The 22,050-nt window shown below is 39.9% G+C and overlaps 1 protein-coding gene across 1 annotated transcript in view; it reads left to right on the plus strand.

Moving 5' to 3' along the window:
• slc8a2a (solute carrier family 8 member 2a) overlaps positions 1-21,832 on the plus strand; it is a 37,775-nt gene extending 15,943 nt beyond the window's left edge. The window contains exons 2-12 of the mRNA XM_042498945.1: positions 5,970-6,359; positions 7,591-7,728; positions 8,633-8,860; positions 8,940-9,218; positions 10,221-10,655; positions 10,907-11,268; positions 13,746-13,849; positions 15,649-15,761; positions 18,563-18,662; positions 20,096-20,368; positions 20,964-21,832. Coding sequence (XP_042354879.1) covers positions 6,033-6,359; positions 7,591-7,728; positions 8,633-8,860; positions 8,940-9,218; positions 10,221-10,655; positions 10,907-11,268; positions 13,746-13,849; positions 15,649-15,761; positions 18,563-18,662; positions 20,096-20,368; positions 20,964-21,340 — 2,736 coding nt within the window. The 5' untranslated portion in view covers positions 5,970-6,032 and the 3' untranslated portion in view covers positions 21,341-21,832. The remainder of the gene's footprint in view (positions 1-5,969; positions 6,360-7,590; positions 7,729-8,632; positions 8,861-8,939; positions 9,219-10,220; positions 10,656-10,906; positions 11,269-13,745; positions 13,850-15,648; positions 15,762-18,562; positions 18,663-20,095; positions 20,369-20,963) is intronic.
• The last annotated feature ends 218 nt before the right edge of the window (positions 21,833-22,050 follow it).

Here is a 22,050-nt window from a genome sequence, read left to right on the forward strand (position 1 = left end):
TGAACATTAGAAGTTATTTTTGGTGAACCTGCCCCCCCCTCAGCGCCCGCTGGTGTAAGGTGGCCCTCTGTCTGAGGTCGTGGTAACCATAGCAGGCCTTGGAAAGTGAAATGCGATGCGGCGGGCCCTCTGGGCTGTGTTTCTGAATCACAACTCCATAATGAGCTGGCAGAGCTCAGGCTGCATCAAAGATGCAGCACCCCAGTATCTGTTTCAACTCACGCTGCACAATAGTGCAGTGTCACCTGTGCAGAGGGAGTGGAGGGGCTGGGCCCAGGAGCCACACAGAGACACAAAGCTTTCTACCACCCTGCTGTCCTTAGACCCATACTGTACACTGACTGCTACACTCTGGCATGTGTCTGCTCTGCAGGCTTCTGTTCTTTGACATTATAAAAACCTATATCCCAAAAAACACATTAGAAATGCTAATGATTTTAAAGCAAGATGATTCTTAATACACTTAAGCATCAAAACTTGCTGTTGATTTTGATGATAAAGGTTATATATATGTCATGTCTTAGCAGTGGGTAGTAATAAAAGTCAAAATTCTTTAATTTCTTGGAGGAATAAAACAATACAATGTGTTTCAATATCATATTGTTACACAAACGCCAAGTATCCATTTTTTAATTACGTCAATTAAAATTACAAATGAGGACTGTCAAACCATTTAAATCGCAATTAATCAGAGATTTTTTTTTCATTTCCATTACTTTGCATTACAACAGGATGGGACTCATGGGTACCCATAGAACCAACTTCCCTATAATAGAACTCATCTTATTTACTCATTTTCATTTCAGATATGCTGAGGTCAGAGGACAAGGGACCCCTGTGAATTGACCATGCTGGTTTTTCATTGCCAAAATTTAGGCTAACTTTGGAGAGTTATTCTGCCCACTTACTGAGAATTGAGCATTGCATGGTTGGTGCCACTGGATTCCTCAGGTCTTCTAGTTTCATATGATACCAGTATCAGCCCAGTGCAGTCTCTTTAAAGTTGGTTGGCAATTAAAGCGATTAGAAAAAATGAACATGTTATTTGTGGACTTTAATCGCATCGCAATTAGCACGATTAACGCTGACAACACTATTACAAATACCAAATTAACTTTTGGTAGTCTATGAGAGTAACATAATTCATTCATTAGATACATTAAGCTGCAGTAAAAATGAGTGAAATGAGACGAACAGACTGAAAACTCTTTTTAGATAAAGCAGATGTTGACAAAATTTTCCTTTGGGAACTTAATTTGCAGTTGAAAAAAGATAATAAATCAAAAATATGACAATATATTTTATTACAATATGTTTAAAATCAGCATATATGAGGAAAAGGGTAATGCCTGCACACGTACTCCATGCCACACAAGTTTATTCAATGTTTCGATCTTACTTGGATCTTTGTCAGGTCAAATGTTTGAAAAGATAGAAGAGAACCACATCTATATTCATACATAATGCACACTTACAGGGTGATAAGCTCTATGGTGACCGGTGGGGTTAACCATCTGAACCACAATTGACAATAAACAATTAAATAAATTACACTGAAAATACGTAGAAAAAGCACATAGGGAGAAGAAACAGTGATGTCATGGCCATATTACAAAACATCAAACATGTCTCATTTGATAAAAACATTATATCTACATATCAAAATTCATCTTTATATCAAAATATTTTGCATTAAAATCCATCATCAGTCTACATCACCTATGTCCAAAATTGTATTTAATTAAGTTTAAGGAAGAACAGAAATAATCTCCAATACATACAAAAAAATTATAAAATTCGATGAAGTAAAAAAGGTCAGATTCCATTAATGGAATTTGATCTTCTTTTTTTAAGTGTGCAGGAGTTACCCTTTTCCTCATGTTCGCTGTTTATTGAAAGCCTAACACCTACATGATATGCGTAAAACTACCCTCCTTCAACACATTTAAAATCAGAATATTATTATATTGTAATTTATATATCGTGATGCCATGGCATCGTGGGGCCTCTGGTGATTCCCACTCCTTAGTTTTGACCTGTAATGGCCAATAAACAAGTTATGGAAGCAGAAACAAGGTTACTTATGATGATGGGAATCAAGCAGGACAGTCACAGATTAAGGTTAGCCTAACTGGTGAATAGATGAATGATGAAGATGAAAAAGCAGGCAGGTCATTAATACCAGACAAATTCTGCCTCAGGTGTAAATTAGCGCTTCGTCATCCTCAGGGTTCCAGCAGGGTTCAGTCATTAGTGGCAGAGAATGATAACCACAGGAGCTTAACAAGCTGGCTATGGTTTCTCTGAGGTCATTTTGATATGCTGTTAAGATGACTCCATCGGGGGGTCAGTTTACTTTAAATTGCTAATAACGAGCCTTTGTGTCGGTGGCTATGGTAAAAAACAAAACAACCTGCATCCTGGCCACCTGTGCAGCACAGTCCCAACAGAAATCCCTAATACTCTATGCATGTGCGTGTGTGTGTGTCTGTGTGTGTGTGTGTGTGAGTCAATCTGTGGCTAATCATTATCTGCTGGGTATTGCGTAATATTACCATGCAGAGAGGAAACGAGAGCTCTGGAAAGTGTTAGTAATGCACGTGTTATGCTGAAGTTACTCATAAAACTGATGAAACATAAACCTACTGCATTCTATCACAGAGTCATAATTAGAAGGGGGTCTTCAATGATTCTCCCATCGTTATTCTTCCACAACCTGATGTCAAAATCCTTTAAACAGGTCAGAGGACTTCAGCAGAACATTTGTGTACTGCGCTGTTTCCATGCCAGGTAGTAGGCAGGTTTCCATCAACCCTCAAATTGCGCAAAATTAAATTGAGAATATAAAATACGCCTAATGGAAACATGTACATTTTGAAAAGCTCCCATTTATCACAAAAAAGTGGATGCATGAGTTGGTTCAGGTAATTTAAAAAAGCTATGGAAACCCTGTTTATGGCTTTTCTAGGTCACATGATGCTATGGCTATGTGCTTGTCAGTAGGAACTGGCTCCCTCATGATGCAGCAGGAGCTACAAGAGGTGTTATTGCATCATATAACTCTTCAAAAGTTGAGCGGATCATACGGAAGTTTTGAATTACAATTCCTCTGTGAAATCGTGGACTATCAGCTCCCAGAAATCCCTCATACGTGGCTGCTCCCACATATAAGGGGCTTGCCTTTACATTAACACACCAACACACCTACGTGGCGCTGGATTGTAAATAATGACGGCTAGTGTGGTGGCTGCAATAGAAATAAAGCTGCTAATGTTTTGAACAACCATTGTCATGCTTCTTGGAATGTTATCGCCGGAGAAGTCACAGAACATCACTCAGTGGAAACTCAGTCATCTTGCAAGTGTGTTTTATTGACATTTTGAAAATATCACCTATGTTTTGCACAAATCTGTAATGGAAACCCACTGATGTTTCCCATCAGGACGCTTATGGTGCTGCAAAGGTAGAAATTCTTCAGTATTTGAGAGGATACCTGGAGTTTCCTCAAGCATCTAAGGTGAAACAGTCTCTGCCTTTTTCACCTCTCAGTCAGTCAGTTGTGCCCAGGTCTGGCCCTCTGTGATGTTTTTAAGTTCACTGTTATTTGGACATTAACTCCAGTGTTGGAAAAATTCAAAGTTTGACCTGATGCTGTTGCTAGACGTCATTTCACTATGGCTATGGCAGCGCATGTAGATGCAGGTGCCAGTAGCTCCACAAAGTCCTTGCTACTTTTTTGCTATATTTTTCTATTTTCTCAATAGCATGGCCTCCTCTGCTGAGGCACGACTTTTCTATGATAGAATGGCACTTGTCATCATTGGGAGAAGCTGTTTGGGGTTTGGACTGAGTGCAGCGGACCGTGAGAGGATCTCCACCAGTGACCTGTGCCAAACAGCGAGTCAGCACCATGCCCCCTTCTGTTGAAGCACAACCTTTCTACGATTTATTAGCATCGGCAAAAGTTGTGTGGGGCTTGGACTGAATGCAGCAGACCACGTTAGGTTCCCCACTGACTGACAACAAGCCGGTCAGACTGGAGGGGAGAAATTAAACTGAAAATGCCGTACGAAAAGAGGGAGAAGATCATGGTGACCGGTAGTTGTTCCTCTATCAAGCCTTCTTCTGTCTAATGTCTGATGCAGGAGAGTGAAGTGGATGAGATGTGATTTTGGCTCACTCAGCAGCAGGGGATCTGGGAATACTCTCTGTACATCTTCACAGAGTCATGATTAACCCCTAACATCCCGGATCAAGTTGGTGCACTGGATGGGCAGACATTGTTGGGAGCCATAAGGATTTTAATCAACTCAACTTTCAACTCCAAGATGTAGCAGGATCAACGACCAACGAAAATGACCAATAAATCTACCTTACCTTACCTTACCTTACCTTACCTTACCTTACCTTACCTTACCTTACCAGAGTAATTGCAATTCTTCAGGGGAACAGGAATGCTTGAACCAAATTTCATGTCATGAGATGTTTAAGTCATGGCCAAAGAGGTTTACTACAGACAGACAGACAGACAGATAAGCAGACAGACAGATGTTGCTATCCATACAGCTATTCCAGTCCCATGACTAATAATCATAATCATAATAATTAAACCTAACAGCCGTGATCCAACAGATGTTAACAAGCTGCATCATTACTGGTCTTGATAGCAGACTGCTACTCAAGTGTGTTATTTTGCATCAGTATCACAGCTGATCAAATGTTCCATTGTACTGTAAAGCTTTTGGTGATTCTTTGTGCTTTTTATGCCTCCGTGTAGACATGAGCAGAGGGTGAGGCATTATGTTTTAGGGTTGTTTGTCCATACAAATGTACGTTCATACCAGTCAACACACGTATGTCTCATTCTCGTGAACACGATATCTGAAGAAGGCCTGGGGGAAATTTCTTCAAATTTAGCACAAATATTCACTTGGACTCAAGGATGAAATGGTTAGATTTTGGTGATCATAGGTCAAAAGGTCAAGGTCACTGTCTCCCTCTTGTGAACGCGATATTTCAAGAACATCTTGAGGGAATTTGACACAAACATTCACTTGGACTCTACAATGAGCTGATCAGATTTCAAAGGTCAAGGTCACTCTTACCTATGCATCTGTGTCATTATCGTGAACACAATATCTGAAGATGGCCGTGATGGAATTTCCTCAAATCTGGCACAAATGTCTGCTTGGACTAGAATCTGGGGGTTTAAGGTCAAAGGTCAAGGTCATGTTGATCTCATAAAAATCCATATGCCTAGATTTCACACAAATGTCTAATAGAATATAAAGATGAAGTTCTGAAATTGTATATCCAAGAGGTCAAAGGTCAACTGTGACATAATGTCACACAATAATGTTCTGCCAAAAGAGCAAGGAACAGATGGGGAGATATTTGGTCAGATACTAAATTGGTCTTAGCTGTCCAACTTAAAGTCCATTTGAACTCAAGAATGAACTTTTTAGAATCTGGTGCTGAAAGGTCAAGGTCACAATGATCTCATCTAACATGTTTTTGGCCATAAAACAAGAATTCATACGCTCAACTTTTCACACAAAGTTATGTTGAAGTTTTCACATTTTATTTTCAAGAGATTAAAGGTCAACTGTGACATCATGATGTTCCCCAAAAACACTTTTATGGCCATTACTCAACATCATAAGTCAGTAACAAAGGGGGAGACATTTAGTTGATTACTAAATTGGTGACTTTAATCTGTAAACTGTGCTGATTGTAGAGATCTTCTGTGCTGAAGATGTGTGACGCATCCATGTTTTCACAGGCATGGATGTAATCTTTAAGTACAACTTGACCAGTGCACAGAGGCATACAACCATGTTTCGGTATTTGTAGTTTTTGTTTTCTTTTTGGGCTCATCCCTGTATAAAATAAAAAGATAAACTATCATTCACTGTAAATCTGTTTTACCTGTTTTCAAACAAGATGCATTCCTCTGTCCCCCCCCCCAGGAAAGTCCTCTGAGCCAGCGTCTCTGTCAGTGACCCCCAGGCCCCTCCTGACTCAGGGATATCATGGGACACTTATCCCCTCTCCTCCTCTCCTTCCTCCTCCTGGCCCATCCCTGCACCTCCATCAGGCCCCAGGTTGTGGAGCGAGCATCTGCCCCCGAGCAGCCTCAGTCCTCTGCTAATGCCACAGGGTCGGGCAAGCGGACATGTTCGGGTGTTGTGGTGTGCAAACCTGGTGTTCTGCTGCCGGTGTGGTTGCCACTCAACCCTCCAGTCGGGGAGCAGGCAGGGAGGGCCATTGTCTACTTCCTGTGTCTCATGTACATCTTCCTGGGTGTGTCCATCATTGCAGATCGCTTCATGGCGTCCATAGAGGTTATTACCTCTCAGGTATGATTCAGCTTCATATCTTTAAGAAATATAATGCAGCCATCCTTCATTTGAAACACTACTTTGCCTCTATTCTTAGTTTGTTGGTGATTAAAAGTGCTGTGGTCCCATTCTGCTGTCTCACGTTGTGACTGGCAGAAGGAGAATCCAAAAAAAATCTTGAGAAATTCAGGGTCCTGTTATCCCACAGGGGCTTCTGGGAAGCAAGAGTTATACCTGTTTGACATTTTTAAACAAATGTCAATGTCAGCTTTGTACTTTATAGCTTTATATTCTATACTCAACTTGCTTCCCCTAGGGGCCACTTTTGCAAAATGACAGGAGGTAAGGGTCCACCTTATAAACTAACATTAACCCATAGGGACTGTTTGGCACATTTGACGCTTTTTTTTCATCATTGCCTTGTTCTTGCATATTGCATACATTGTTGTTTCATCTTGGAATTTCCAGCTCAGCTCCGACAGTAAGTCTAAAATACACTATGGAAACTAAATTATTACATTCATACTGTTAAGTTCAAAAAATGCTCCATTGAAATGTATTCAAATTGCAATTTTTGATCCCACAGCCATCAAAGCATAAACATTTTTCCACTGCATGACATCATTTTCCCATATTTGGCATATGGAGAAAATACATGCTATTTCCTCAAGGTACACTGTCACAATATATGTTGCTGCTAATCAGTGACATATCCCAGGATGTGATCATCAAGAAAATGTATAAATCCTGTCCCCTGGCGTAAAGGACTCAGCACTTTCTATTCTTTCTATTTGGGGCCCATGGTTGAACTACAGGGTGCCGCTATACTTTTTAAGGCTCTGGGGCTCCTTAATTACATTTAAATTATCAAAAATAAACAATGTGAATACATTTATTTTCATTATGAATGAGGAAGTGGTCAGCAGGCCACCGTGCACCCTATCATAGGCCAGATTTGGCCTTCGGTCACAGGTTGAGTATCACTGCTCTATAGCCTATGCTAATGGACTATACTGTTAATTGATTATTGAAGTTGAATAGTGTCAGATTAAAAGCACCATACATTTCAGATGTAATATAGAAAATCTAAACAAACTAGCATCAGAACGGATCCCTTTTCCCTTGTGTCCGTCCTAAAATACTGGACACAAAAACAGTTTTTTGACATTGACATTGACAGCAATAACTGTGTGTATGAGTTCAGTGGTAACAGCATCTTTGAGACTTTCTTTTGCTCCTCCGCTTGCAGGTGAAGGAGGTGACCATCACCAAACCTAACGGTGAGACGACAGTGACCACAGTGAGAATCTGGAATGAGACTGTGTCTAACCTGACACTCATGGCTCTGGGCTCCTCTGCACCTGAGATCCTGCTCTCTGTTATTGAGGTACACAAACCATTTCACTTCCTTTCAACACATACTTTCATATAAAATATGCTGGTCACAAATAGTCTCTTATCATAAGCAAAATGAATATCTTCATAAATTGATGAAAAGTTGTTTAAACTCTGGAAAAGACTTGACCGCCCACCAATATGATTAAAACTGAATTCATTTAACTCTTTAAACCCTGAGAAAATTAGTTTAAATTAAACTAATTAAAATTAATTAGTTTTATTTCTTCCAAAAACAGAGGGAAAGGGCAACATCAGCTTAACAAGACATGGCCCAGAAGATTTTAAGAATTAATTAAATAAATATAAACAACAAACAAATAAGTCATTGTCTTTTTTCCCATGTTTTTGAAAGAAATCAAACCAATTTGATCAGGATTCAGAGTCGAAACTTTTGTGAAAGTTTCAGGGTCCAGGTTTCAAAGGGTTAATGCACATATGTTTTTTGGGTTGTTTTTTTTTAAGATTATTTTTTTGGAGTCGTTTTCCCTTTATTCATAGGACAGTTGAAGAGAGACAGGAAAGGTGGGAGAGAGAGGGGGTAATAACATGCAGTGAAGGGCTGCAGGCTGGACTTGAACCTGGGCTGCTGCAGAAGCCTCAGGAATATGGGGTGCACACTCTACCTGGTTAGCTAGAGGCCGCCCCTGCACATATGTAGATAATCTCTATTCTGGCTCTCGTATAGTTAATTTTCTAGTTTTCTATCTTTTGTTATATATTGATTTTATATCTAATATTTGAGTATACCTTCTCCAAAGCATTCCTGTTGTCATAGATATTGGATTATTTTGGTTGTTACATAGATCTCAAGTTAATTTCCAGTTAGCATTTAACGAAGTCTCTGATTTTGATCTATGTGATGTTTTTCTTCTTTGTCCCTTACATGTTGACAGGTGTGTGGGCACAACTTTGATGCCGGGGAGCTGGGTCCGGGCACCATAGTGGGCAGCGCTGCCTTCAATATGTTTGTGATCATTGGTCTGTGTGTGTGCGTGATCCCTCACGGAGAGTCTCGCAAGATCAAACATCTGCGAGTATTTTTTATCACAGCTTTTTGGAGTATTTTTGCATACATATGGCTCTACCTCATACTGGCTGTCATCTCACCTGGGATTGTAGAGGTGTGTTTCTGATGACTGTATATACATTCAGTGATGTTTGTAATAAGACATGTAATGCTCATATTGCCTGTGTTGGCAGGTATGGGAGGCCATTGTGACACTGCTTTATTTCCCGGTGTGTGTGATCTTGGCTTGGATCGCTGACCGCCGCCTCCTCTTCTACAAATACATGCATAAGCGTTACCGTGCTGACAAGAGGCACGGCCTCGTGGTGGAAATGGAAGGTGACCTTGCACCCAAAGGCATTGACGTGATCATGGATGGAAAGTTGTCAGACGGCAGTTCGTGTCCTGGAAACTCCTCCAGTGTGACCGTTTCTGTGCAGACGGGAAATGAACTGGACCAGAATAAAGATGAGGTAAGACAAGTGTCTCAGGGACAAATGCTGCTGGGGACACTCAGTGCAAGATTGAGGACTGAGGATTGAATGGTGTAAAATCATAGATTTTTATACCTCTGTGCCAACTGTCATACATCCATCCATCTGCCTATTCTCATGAAAACAATATCTAAAGCACATCGTGAAGGATTTTCTTCAAATGAAGCACAACTGAATTCAAGGATGACCTGATTAGATTTTGATGGTCAAAGGTCAAGTTCACTGTGACCTTGTCTGTCTCATTATTGTGAATGCAATATCTCAAGAACAACTTGAGGCATTTTTTTTTAATTTAGCACAATTTACTTACCAAGGATGAACTAATTAGATTTTGGTGGACAAAGATCAAGGTCACTGTCACCTTGTCTGTCGCATTTATTTGAATGTGATATTTCAAGATCACCTTGAGGGAATTTCTTCAAATTTGGCACAAATGATGGAGTGTAAGGGACCATGAGGTTTCCTGAGTTTGGGGGATTCAGCCCAGCAGCAGTGTGTGTATGGTATATATGGAGTGCAGTCAGCAGGATTTTTTTTTTTTAAGATGATTTTTTTTGGCTTATATTGCCTTTCATTGACAGAACGGTGTGAGCGTGAAAGGGGGAGAGAGAGAGGGGGAGACATGCAGAAAAGGGCTGAGGCCAGAACCCACAGCTGCTGCAACAAGGACACAGCCTCTGTACATGGGGTGCTGCTCTAAACACTGCGCCACCAGGCGCACCAGCAGACTCTTAACAGTAGGAAGTTAATCACTAGGAGGCAGAGCAGCAGAAGTTTTCAAACTTTTTCTTGCATTAGTCGACTGATCGCTCTTAAACAAGTTTAGCCCTGAGAAATATCATTGTGAAGAAACACCAGCCACCCAGCCAGTGCAGTCACAACTTCAGACTAAGACTTACTTAAATTACACAACATTTTACTAAACGTACACCTTTATAAATATAGTATATTACTTTATAACCGCTTTCCTCTTTTGGATAGGTGGTCCGCATCCTGAAAGACCTGAAGGAGAAACACCCAGACAAAGACCTAGACCAGCTCATTGAGATGGCTAACTACTCTGCACTGGTTCAACAGAAGAAAAGCCGTGCCTTCTACCGTGTCCAGGCCACACGCATGATGATTGGTGCAGGCAACATATTAAAGAAACATGCTGCTGAGCACTCCCGTCGTTCTGCAGGCCAGGCGACTGACAAGGCCACATGCTCGCACATTTGTTTTGAAAATGCCCAGTACCAGTGCACAGAAAACTGTGGCTCACTGAGCCTGGGGGTGATCCTGGAGGGTGGCACAGGCCAGAACGCTTTCTATGTGGATTACTGTACAGAAAATGGCTCTGCCAATGCTGGGGCAGACTATGAATTCAGTCAGGGAACCCTGGTGTTCATGCCAGGAGAGAGCCGCAAAGAGATCAAGGTGAGCAAATGGAAAAGACATTTGTGAAAAAACTCCATTGCAGTTTTGCAAAATATGGCTTTTTCAAATCGCCTGAAATACCACCTAATGCAAGTGTAAAAGCTTTTTTGCGATAAATTGGAGTTTCTTTTCGATATTGACATGTTTCCATTAGGCATATTTTATATTCACTATTTAAATTTGCACAGTTTCAGGGTTATTGAAACCTGCCTAATGAGGTGAAAGACCGTATAATGTTTTGTTCTGTCCAGGTGAGCATCTTGGATGATGACATCTTTGAGGAGGACGAGCATTTCTTTGTGCGTCTTCAGAACCTAAGGTTAGAAGAAGGTGGAAGTGAAGGAACAGGAACTCCACCAAAGGGTCGACTGGTGGAGCCACTGGTTGCCACCATCACTATACTGGACGATGACCATGCTGGCATCTTCACCTTTGGCCAACGTGTGCTGCGGGTGAGTGAGAGCACAGGCACTCTGACAGTGACAGTGGTGAGGAACTCAGGCTCCAGGGGCACTGTTGCTGTGCCGTACCATACAGAGGATGGTGGTGCCAAGGCGGGGGTGGACTACGAGGAGGCCAGAGGGGAGCTTGAATTCACCAATGAACAGACCAGGTGAGGCCCACTCAGAAACCAGAGTCAGTGACAAGGATATAGTCTAAAGCATCTTTTCCACTGCAAAAAAACCCAAAAACATTAACACATGCTAATCTGGCTTTTTAATGTAATGGGAAAGGTTAAAACTGGCAAATGACTTGGGTATTTATCAGCTGTATTGAATGGCTTGGATGGAAACACAACACCCAGGTGAACACAACACCCAGGTGAACACGCTAATTTCAGCCCCTTAACCAGTGAGATGCATCACATCACATTATAACATCCATCTCCACCTAAGCAGCTAAATTACTCTGCACCAATTTTGAAAGAGAGATTGAATAAGTAAGAGATATATGAAGAGAAGTAACCTCTGTAGAGATTTCACAGGCCTCCATGCTGCTTTCTACTGTTTACTGACCTGTTTTCTGGCCTGTCCATGAAAAAAACACACACTCGCACTGAAAGGCATACTTGTCTGATGTAGAGTCATGTACATAGCTATACTCTACTGACACTGGGAAAACAGTCTAAACCTGCATACATGCGCTAATTCTGGTGGAAAAGGGGTATAATGGATGTATATCCTTAGAGCATCAATCTGTTGTTTTCCAGGAAGGAGGCAGTGCAAGAAATTGAGATTCTTGATGTTGCATTTTCCTTTTTTTTAATACTAAACACTAAAACAAGGAATTGATATTATTAAGAACACTCTAACAAACATTTTTTTAAGAATAAGGTTTTGTTGCTTTCATTGGTAAATGACAGCAGCAAAAACCATTTTCAAAAAACATTTTTCAGAGATTTACATTATTGATTGATATTTTGACGATAAGGCAGATGTGCCACATTACATCACAATTTGCACTGCAAATCTAAACATTAACATACTTGGTCACAAACAACAAATGCATTAGAATACAATGCATTTATCAACCAATAATACCTAAAGCTGCACTTCTTGCCATGAAATCTCTATGTGGTTGCCATATTTATTAAAAAAAAATCCTCACTCTTACATCTTATGTTGTTTGTCGATTTTAAGGTAAGATAAGATAAGATTAGCCTTTATTATCTCCCTTAGGAGAAATTTGTCTTGGACATCTGAGAGACTCAGGCCACATGGCCATATAAATACACAGTCAAACTAGTCAATATAACACAGGCAACATGATCACACACACATACAATCAGACTACAATTAACCCACAGTATCCCCACCAGTCTATACAGCCAAGAGTACTGCACAATGCCCTACATTTATTGGATGCTTTACAATGATAATTACACTGAAGTGCTATACAAGATAATTGCACAAATGCTCTACACCTAATAAAAGCACACAGAACACTAAGAAATGTAGTGTAGTAATAATGTAAGAGACTGATCAGATGTCCAGTGGATTGTAATGCACTTCCTTGAGAACATCAGTGTATTTTTTATGATATTCATTTGAATGGTCCATATTGCCTGTGCAAAGGACACACAAGCCAGGCGATTCTGTGATATGAATACCTAAACATGATGATATAGCATCGGAACTCCAAAATGCTGACAACAGATTACAGAATCAAAACAGGCTTTCAACTAAGATGTAATATTGACCTAAAGTGTACCTTCAGTGCGGGTAGATAGAGGGTTACAAAGCCTTTGTTCAGAACATTTTCTCATTTGGCAAACTTCTCGGGAGACAAACTGAAACATACTCTCGTGGTCTGACACACAGCACCCTCAATGCTTTCATATTGTACTGCTTCAGCCCATCAGTGCTTCTAGGAAAAAGGTACCTGACCCTCACTGAAACCAGAGGGAGGAGGTCCTATTAACAGAATTACCTGATGTCTTAACACCCACAGATAATCCCATCCCCGATCAGGTGTGGGAACCTCCCGTCACCCCATGTAAACTGACAGATCCTTTTCCCATTAAATTTTCAGCTTATATAAGCTGTGTTTGCACATAGGCTAATTGTACACTTAGTGAAAGACTCTGTTATGTAACATGGCAACAATACATGGTCCGCAGCAAAGGGTACAACAATGTAGATTATCGTTCATGGAATTATAGTTAAGTGTAAGGATTTTTTCCCCCTCTGTGACCATTATCCCTCGTTATATGTACACTCTTCTTCTAAGTTGTCAAGAATTCATCAAAGTTTTCTACACATAAACTTAACACACATTGGTTAAACAAGTATTGTTGTTCTACGAGTCATTTAGTTTCACAGTATTTCTTTGGCACATTAAGGAGCAGGAGCACACTACATTTAAGCCTGAATAATTTAAAGTCCCATCATGATTAATTATTTAGGTCACTTCAATTTGCGATCTGATTTAGACGGTAGAGCAAATGTTTCAGATGTGGAGGTATCCAGCATTTAGCTTGTGCACTCAGTAGAATTTAGTTCCTAGTACTTTACTTCTTTGTTGCAGAAATAAAAAATGTGTGTGTGTGTGTGTATGTGTGTTTGTGTGTGTGTGCTTGCATATCTCCAGTCAGACCTTAAAGGTGCGCATTATAAATGTGGAGGAGTATGAGAAGCAGGAAAACTTCTTCATTGTGCTCGAGGACCCCAAATGGCTGAAACGAGGTCTTTCTGGTAAGTGTGTGTGCATTTCAAATGTCAGCATTAATTAATTAAGTGGTGTGTGTTTTCACAATTATCAAAATAAAATAATGCTGTCTGAGATAACAGTCAAAGATGAGTTGTTCACTTAAACACAGTAGATGGGAGCAGTATCCAAGATCTAGAATCAAAATAACAACTATAGTAACACACAGGCGGCTGAACGCTGGGCTGCGTCACAGCCAGTAACTGAAGATTACACACTGCCATTCACCACTGGCTCTGTTTCACTGTAGAAGTGGCACAGCAGCTAATTATGAATTTAGTATCCTTTAGTTCTCTGCTCCTTGTCAGTGTGTCAAAGGATGGAGCAGGAAATGGATATGTGCTCATTAGTGGAGGTCAAAAGAATCAGAGACATTAGTTTACAGTAAGTGATATCATTAGGGAAGAGAGCTAATGAAAGCTAACAGTGAGGGGGCATTACGCATTTTTGCAGAACTGTTGCAGCAAGAACTCATACAGAAAATGTATAACTAATGTTGCCATCTATGGTAGCCATGAAAACCTACTCAAGACCCTTTGAAATTAATTTGAAGATGTTTTAAGACCTGCTCAGGCCTTTTTGAGAGAACTGAATTTAATGCTGTTCGAGACCTGCAGACACCATGTATAAAAGGACACTTAATTTGCTTTGGCCACTTTTGTAAGTATGACAGGAGGCCAGAGGCAAGTCACATCAGCCCCATACATGTCTCTAGGATTTTATGACATTTGTACGTTTAAGGACATTTCTAGAATTTAAACATTTCTAGTATCTGAGGACATTTCCAGGATTTGGGGACTTTTCTCAGATTTTAAGACATTTTCAGGATCATACAATGTTTCTAGGATATAAAGACATTTCTAGTATTTCTGGCCAATTGCCATCCTATTGGGGCCACAATTGGCCCATGGGCTGCAAGTTTACTATCACTGTGTTAGGCCCTGAAAATGGTTTTGTTATACTGTAATGAATCATTGTGTGTCTCTCTTCACAGCGCTGCTGCTTAACCAGGGTAAGATAGTTTGGTTGCAGGTTTTGGTGTGAAAGGTGATATGTGCGGCACTTTAAAATACCATTATACTGTTTTATAATACATTTTTAAAAACTTTTTCATGCTATCTGTCTCCACAATGGTGGAACAAGCTTCCCATTGACATCAGGACAGAAACTCTAGACATCTTTTGTAGACTGAAAACTCATCTGTTCAAACTGCAAGAGAGTTGGAAGCCTTGTCAAGTTAATATATTCATGATTTCTGCACGTCACTCAGCTGCTCCGTTTACATGCATCTGCACATGTAAACACCAAATCATATTAGAGAACATCCCAGTCAACAGTTGCCCCAAAATCTTCTTTCATTCATTCATTCATTCATTCATTCATTCATTGTCTGTAACCGCTTGTCCTCGCAAGGGTCGCAGGCCAAAATCTTCAATCAGATTGATTTTAATCAAATTGAGAAAACGTGTGCATGTAAACACAGCTACTGGGATGAGATTTGAATCTGTGAAAAAAGAGCTATTCAATTTAGGGCTAAAAGAATCTGACCCCATCCTGTTTTAACAGGAAGTACATCAGATTATGGAAACTAGATTCTCTTTAAATGCAACATACAGCACCTTATGAACATGTTCTTCTCTCAGAGTGTGCAGTGTGGAATGCTCTCTCATCTTTATGCTTCAGATATGGGCCTGTAGCCTTGGCTGATGTTTAAGGTTTTTGTGTGTTTTGTAAATGACAAATTAAAAAATTGACGTCATAATTAAACGCCTGTGCTCCCTGACAGGAAACCCCACTCCTGAAGAGGAAGAGGCCCGTAGGATCTCTGAGATGGGCAAACCCATTCTAGGAGAGCATAGCAGGCTGGAGGTCATCATCAGGGAGTCCTGTGAATTTAAGGTGTGTGAGTGGCTTTATGAAGACATAAACCAACCATCTTTATGCTCTGATAAATAAATCAATCAATAAAGTTTAGGGGCACTCAGGTGTATCTTAGGTTAAGTCCATAAGGAAATGAACTTTTAGCGCACTGGTTTTCGAGAGAGAGAGAGAGAGAATTTATGTGAATACCATTATGAAGCTTGAAGGTAAAGCTTTTAAAATATGATTACATCTGCATGTTTCAAAACAAAATCTTTGCAAAGTAACAATAGCTTGTCTAATTTGACATATGGGTGGCACATAAGTTAACATACAATATACAGGGTTCCCATGTTCATGGAAAACCTGGAAAAGTCATTGAATTTCACAATCACATTTTCCTGGAAAGGTCATGGAATTGGTCAAAAAAATCATTGAATGTTTTGGAAAAATCATGGAATTTTGTTGGGTCGAATAAAATTGTCACAGTAATCTTCTGTGAATAAGCTTTCTGAGATTGTAATGTAGCTTCAATGTGAGTCATTGTGTGACATTTTCTTCACCATCATGTACATTTCTTAATTTTCTCCTCGCTTTCCAGCTCTCCCCTCATATATGCCAGCTAGCTCAAATTATGTTGAATAGAGTTTTAATCTTATATGTTTAAAAAACTGTGGGCAAGTTTGGTAAGAAAAAAGGGTCCTTGAAAAGCCATGGTTTTGAAAAAAGTTTTGAAATGTTGTCCAAAAAGATGTGTGGAAACCCAAAATACAGTGTATAGTCTATGTACTTAATTACAGGGTCATTTCCTTTCTAAGCTTTAACAAATGTTGGACTAGTGACAGGCATAAAATCAGTGCTAATCAGGTGTTTGTTTTTTGTTTATTAACCACCTCACACCCTCTTGCCCATCAGACTCCCAACGGAGTACTAGACCAGGTACAGTTTCTGCCAGCTTTCTGTGAGTGATGGGACTGATAAGACTTTTCTCATCTCATTTTCTCATTCTAATATCATTGTATATTATGTATTCATATCTACCATTCCTCCATTCTCAGCTTTTTTCATACATTACACACATCTTGATTTTAGATGTGTGTTCATTTATGTGTGATGTGTGGTAAATGTTGGGTGCGTTTTTCTAAATTACATTAAAATTCTTTAGCATAACAGTGACGCCAGTGGTTTTGTGGGCATAATATGAATTTGTGCCATACTTTATAGATTCAAAGTAGGGATCCAAAGTATTGTAACTATGACCATATCTGAATGTGTGAAACACAATACATTCAAATGTGTGAATGTGTAAAAGTGTTTTGATAAATTGTCATGTTTGAATGTGTATTTAAATATCTGTGCAAACCGAATTAATTTTTGAATCTGCCATCCATGCATTATAGTTTTGAATAATTAAAAAATATTTGTGAGTGCATTAAGATTTGAACAAAAATTTACCAAAGACTAGCATTTGATGTCTGTGACCTGTGAGCCCTCTCTGGTTAGAAGCCTGAAATAAGGTCTGTTGTTAAGATGTTTTAATGCCTTTTAAATGTCGATGTGAGGGTCTAAGGACAGAGGGGTGTCGTCTGCTATAAAGCCTTCTGAGGCAAACTGTGATTTGTGATAATGGGCTTTATAAATAAAATTGACTTAATTTGAATTGACTTGTTAACACAAGCTGAAGACACTTTTACATTTTGTTCTACAATATAAAATACATCTGTAAATACCCCACTGTGAACTTTGAAGCTTTTATGTGTCTTGAAAAAGATGGTTGCTAACAAGTGGCTAAATGAGAAAATAGAACATTATCAACCTGAACAGCACTGAACACAGCTTTACAGCCTCGTAGCAGTGGCGGCATGAACGTAGTGTAGTTTGTTTCAGCCTAGCAATAGCTTTTTACTCATGGAAATTACATTTAGGCATTCAAAATCCTGAAAATAGTCTTCTTTTATGAATCTTGCTGTACAAAATGTGTATGTATCATAAATGTCTGTTCATTACAGAGCTTATTTTCTGCAGTGATACAAAATCTAATGGAAAAATCCTATAGGCTTTTTGACGAGGGAACCAGGGCGACATCTGTTTCTGGTTTGGCATACAGAAAAATGTCATGCCTGGGTCACTCTACCTTCTCTCTTGCATTCCACAGGCAGACCCCTCCCAATGTGGGACTAAAGTATTTGTACTTTTAGGTATAATTTGAATTTGTAGATTTAATTCGTATCTGTAAATGTGGGATTAAATCATAACACTGTGTGAACTTTTTTTTCACTCAGATTGATGTGTAACTGAAAATCTGTTCTGTTCTTTGACTGTAAATCTTGTTTGTGCACTCACAAATCTTTATTCAAAACTGTCATGTACAGCTATAGATCTTTGTGGATCGAAAAACAAAATCTTTTTGTTCAGATATTATTTAACCGTGAATGCATTTGAATGTATTGAATCAAAATGTTTTTACACTTTCACACATTTCAGTGTATTCATACAAAATGTTTTCACACACATCATACACAGCTATAACAGATCTGACCCTGTTTTGAAACGATACATATTTGCCGTATTTGTTTTGACATCACACTGCACCTAGTTTTCATCCACTAGCCTGTAAAACAATCTTACAACAACATTTCTGTAACCTTTTTATTTCATGCTGCTTTTACTCCCATTAATTCTCTTTTTATGTTACGATAAGCTTCAACCCTCTGAGATTTTTAGAAACAAATCCTGAAAAGGGTGAAGTGACAGAAATGTGAACCCATCTGTTCTGTGTTATTGATATGAGGTTTGACTACCTCGGCCTTATTACTGCCGTGTTCAATGTGTTGTAACAGAACACAGTGGACAAACTCCTGAAGGACACAAACCTGGCTGTGGTGGTTGGCACTCACTCGTGGAGAGAGCAGTTCATCGGAGCAGTCACAGTCAGCGCAGGTCAGTCAGCACTATATGTTTAGTTTTTCGGTTAAACCAGGTTAATTTTCTCATGTGGATTATGTTTTACATGAATTCAATTGATGATGTAAAAAGCCCCAAAAATAATCTTTAAAAAATTCATATCACTTTGTAAATGTCATCGGACCAGGCATGAACTTGACTCATTTTCACAATTCATGAATAGATTAAGATGATAGCTACATAATAGGGTGAGCAATGATGAAGTGATGACATTTTATATATAAAAGGCCAAACGCCAAATTGACTCTGACATCATAATGTTTTATAAAAAGACATTTTTGGCCATTACTCAATGTCATTGCACATTGTTTATGCACATTTCAGTGGGCGAATGCATGCACATGATTGGTTGAGAGTATCGCCTGTAGAGTCCAGTAGAGGGCAGACCCTGTGAGATACAGAACTCCACATATTGACATTGTTATCAAGTATGCACCTCAACAGCATCATAGAATTCATGAAATTAAGCTGTGGCTTTTGGTTTTCGCCTTCCACCTCGAAAGCTTTCATTGCCCCCATCTGGCCAACCATATGAAAGAATGTCTGAGGGCACCACTACATGTCTCTCCATTACGCCTGAGACACACTGCATGCGTCACTCAGGTGCGTCTCAGCAGCTGCTCAGCTGTGGCACATCTAGAGAAACAGAGGCTTGCCAATTTTTTCCGCCTGACGCATGTGGCTTTCAGCAAAAATAGACAGTGAACATGAAGTTTTAAAGGTCATACTGACCTTCCTTTCTTTCACTACAGTTTCAATGTCTATAACCTCCACAGACATGAAGACATCTGATTTAATCAACCTTCCCTGTCTCTCATAAAAGCCCTCAGACAAAGTTTCTGTCTGCAGAATCCATTCTGTTGTTGTCACAAAGCTTTTTATTTTGAAATATTTGCAGGGCCGTGTTGTTAAAAGTTCAGAGGCTACATGGCTTAATAAATGGGTGGAGTATGTGCTTTTAATTGTGGAAATCCAGTAGTTCGAGCAGCAGGTAGCTCTGTAGCAGCGCCGCAGCTACAGAGCTCTCAGTGTAAACACCACAAGTTTGCCAGCTGCAGCATTTCGGCAAGATTGCTGTCACATGCTGCTTACGCATTCAGTGTGTCCTGGGCGTTAAATATGCAACTGTAGCTAGCAACTGATTAGCTTAGCTAAACACTGGAAACACAGGGAAACAGCTAGTTTGTCTCCGTAAGAAAATCTCTTATCTAAAGCTCGCTTATTAACATGTCATAACTCATTCGTTTTAACCAAACAAAAACCCAAGTGTTGAAATGAGAAGTTGTGGTTTAAGAGGCAGTTATGTGCTGGACTTAGTCGGGGCTGTGTTCAGAATATTGAACTTTTCCTTTAAAGCACGGTGTTACGAAGGTGTGTTTAGTTTGATTGTGTCTGTCTTCTTCAAACAGGTGATGGAGATGAGGAGGAGGGACAGGAGCAGCGAATGCCGAACTGCTTCGACTATTTCATGCACATACTGTGCGTTTTCTGGAAGATTCTGTTTGCTTGCGTCCCACCCACAGAGTACTGGAATGGCTGGGCATGCTTCATAGTGTCAATCTCTGTTATTGGTTTTTTAACAGCCATTATTGGAGACCTAGCTTCCCATTTCGGCTGCACCGTCGGCCTGAGAGACAGTGTCACTGCGGTGGTCTTTGTAGCACTGGGGACGTCACTTCCTGGTAAGTGATTCTACCAGCGAGTCTCAGTTTTGTAATATACAGTATTTCCCTAAGCAAACTGGCTGAATTTCTTTCAAAAACATGGAAGGAAAGCAAAGAGCAACTTAATAAGACATGCAAAAAAATGTTTAAAAACAAATTTAAAAAATGACCTAAAATACTGCTGATAATATCTATCTATCTATCTATCTATCTATCTATCTATCTACCTGTCTGACTGTCTACCTGTCTGACTGTCTGTCTGTCTATATTGATAGATAGATAGATAGATAGATAGATAAATAGATAGGTAAAGAGAGAGACAGAGAGATATTCAACAGTATATTTATTTCATAGTTGTCTAATAATCCTTCCCTCTTTTGTAAAACTATTTTTAGGTAATTTTCTCGTTATATTTTAGTGATTTCTTGCCAAGCTGGTCATTGCCATATCTCCCCATGTTATCACAAGAGATCGAACTAATTGCACAGGTTTCAAAGGGTCAAATACTTGTGAACAGTATCTGAACACAGCACAAGAAAACTGATGTTGACCCAGTCTCAAAGGGTTAAACTACTGAATTACTGACTACTACTTGACTTGCCCTTTTTTCCAGATACCTTTGCCAGCAAAGTGGCTGCCACTCAAGACCAGTATGCAGATGCATGTGTGGGAAATGTGACAGGAAGCAACGCGGTGAATGTGTTTTTGGGAATTGGTGTGGCCTGGTCTGTGGCTGCCATATACTGGCAAGTCAAAGGTAAGGTCTTCCGTGTTGACCCCGGCTCGCTGGCCTTCTCCGTCACACTCTTCACCATTTTTGCCTTCATATCTATGGGAGTGTTGATGTTACGCCGGAGGCCGTCCATAGGCGGTGAGCTTGGGGGCCCTCAGGTCTCCAAAGTCCTCACATCACTGCTTTTCTTTGGACTCTGGTTCCTTTACATCCTCTTCTCCAGCTTGGAGGCCTACTGCCATATACAAGGCTTCTGAGACAGCACTGCTGAGGAGAGTAATGACTGCACAATAACAAATACACATCATCAGGACTGTACACTTCTGTTGCAGTAACTACCACTGAGAAGACCTCTCATCACTTGACAACTGCTGCCATGGTTCATAAAAAGAATGCATACACACTACAGACTCACACATACGGATCTGTACGTCACATCCACTGCAGGACAGTTCCAGTCAGGAAAATGTATTGTGACTACACTGATTCATTTTCACTTCAGTGGACTAAATAGCATGCACTGTTTGTGTTACAGGAGAGCAGAGCAGGTCCGTGTGCACTGTGAAGTCACTGGATTTTGCTTGATGCTAACTTGATGCCTAATGTCTCACAACTCGGATTTCAAGTGTGGTCTCATTTCTTCTCATAGAGGCAGAGTCACGTTAGACTTCCTGACCTGGTAAATAAAGTAATAAAACCAAGGGCAGCTGCTTTTACAAAGATGTGTGATGTAAGGACAGCTGAGTGTATCATCATGCTCATATCATAGTTACTCAGTAACAAAAGCTGTGTTAAAACTATCATCCAAGTTTGTTGTCAGTAAGCTTTAAGCTTATTTAAGCTTTAAGCTTTTTTTGTAGGTAATGTAGTTCACAGCAAAAGTGCTGTTGCAAGGGTTACTTCCACCTTTTGCTCACAGATTTAGTTGCCTGTTGAGACCATCCTGATGACATGAGCTCAATATCCT

The sequence above is a fragment of the Plectropomus leopardus genome, chromosome 13, assembly GCF_008729295.1.
Source record: "Plectropomus leopardus isolate mb chromosome 13, YSFRI_Pleo_2.0, whole genome shotgun sequence".
Classification (NCBI taxonomy): domain Eukaryota; kingdom Metazoa; phylum Chordata; class Actinopteri; order Perciformes; family Serranidae; genus Plectropomus; species Plectropomus leopardus.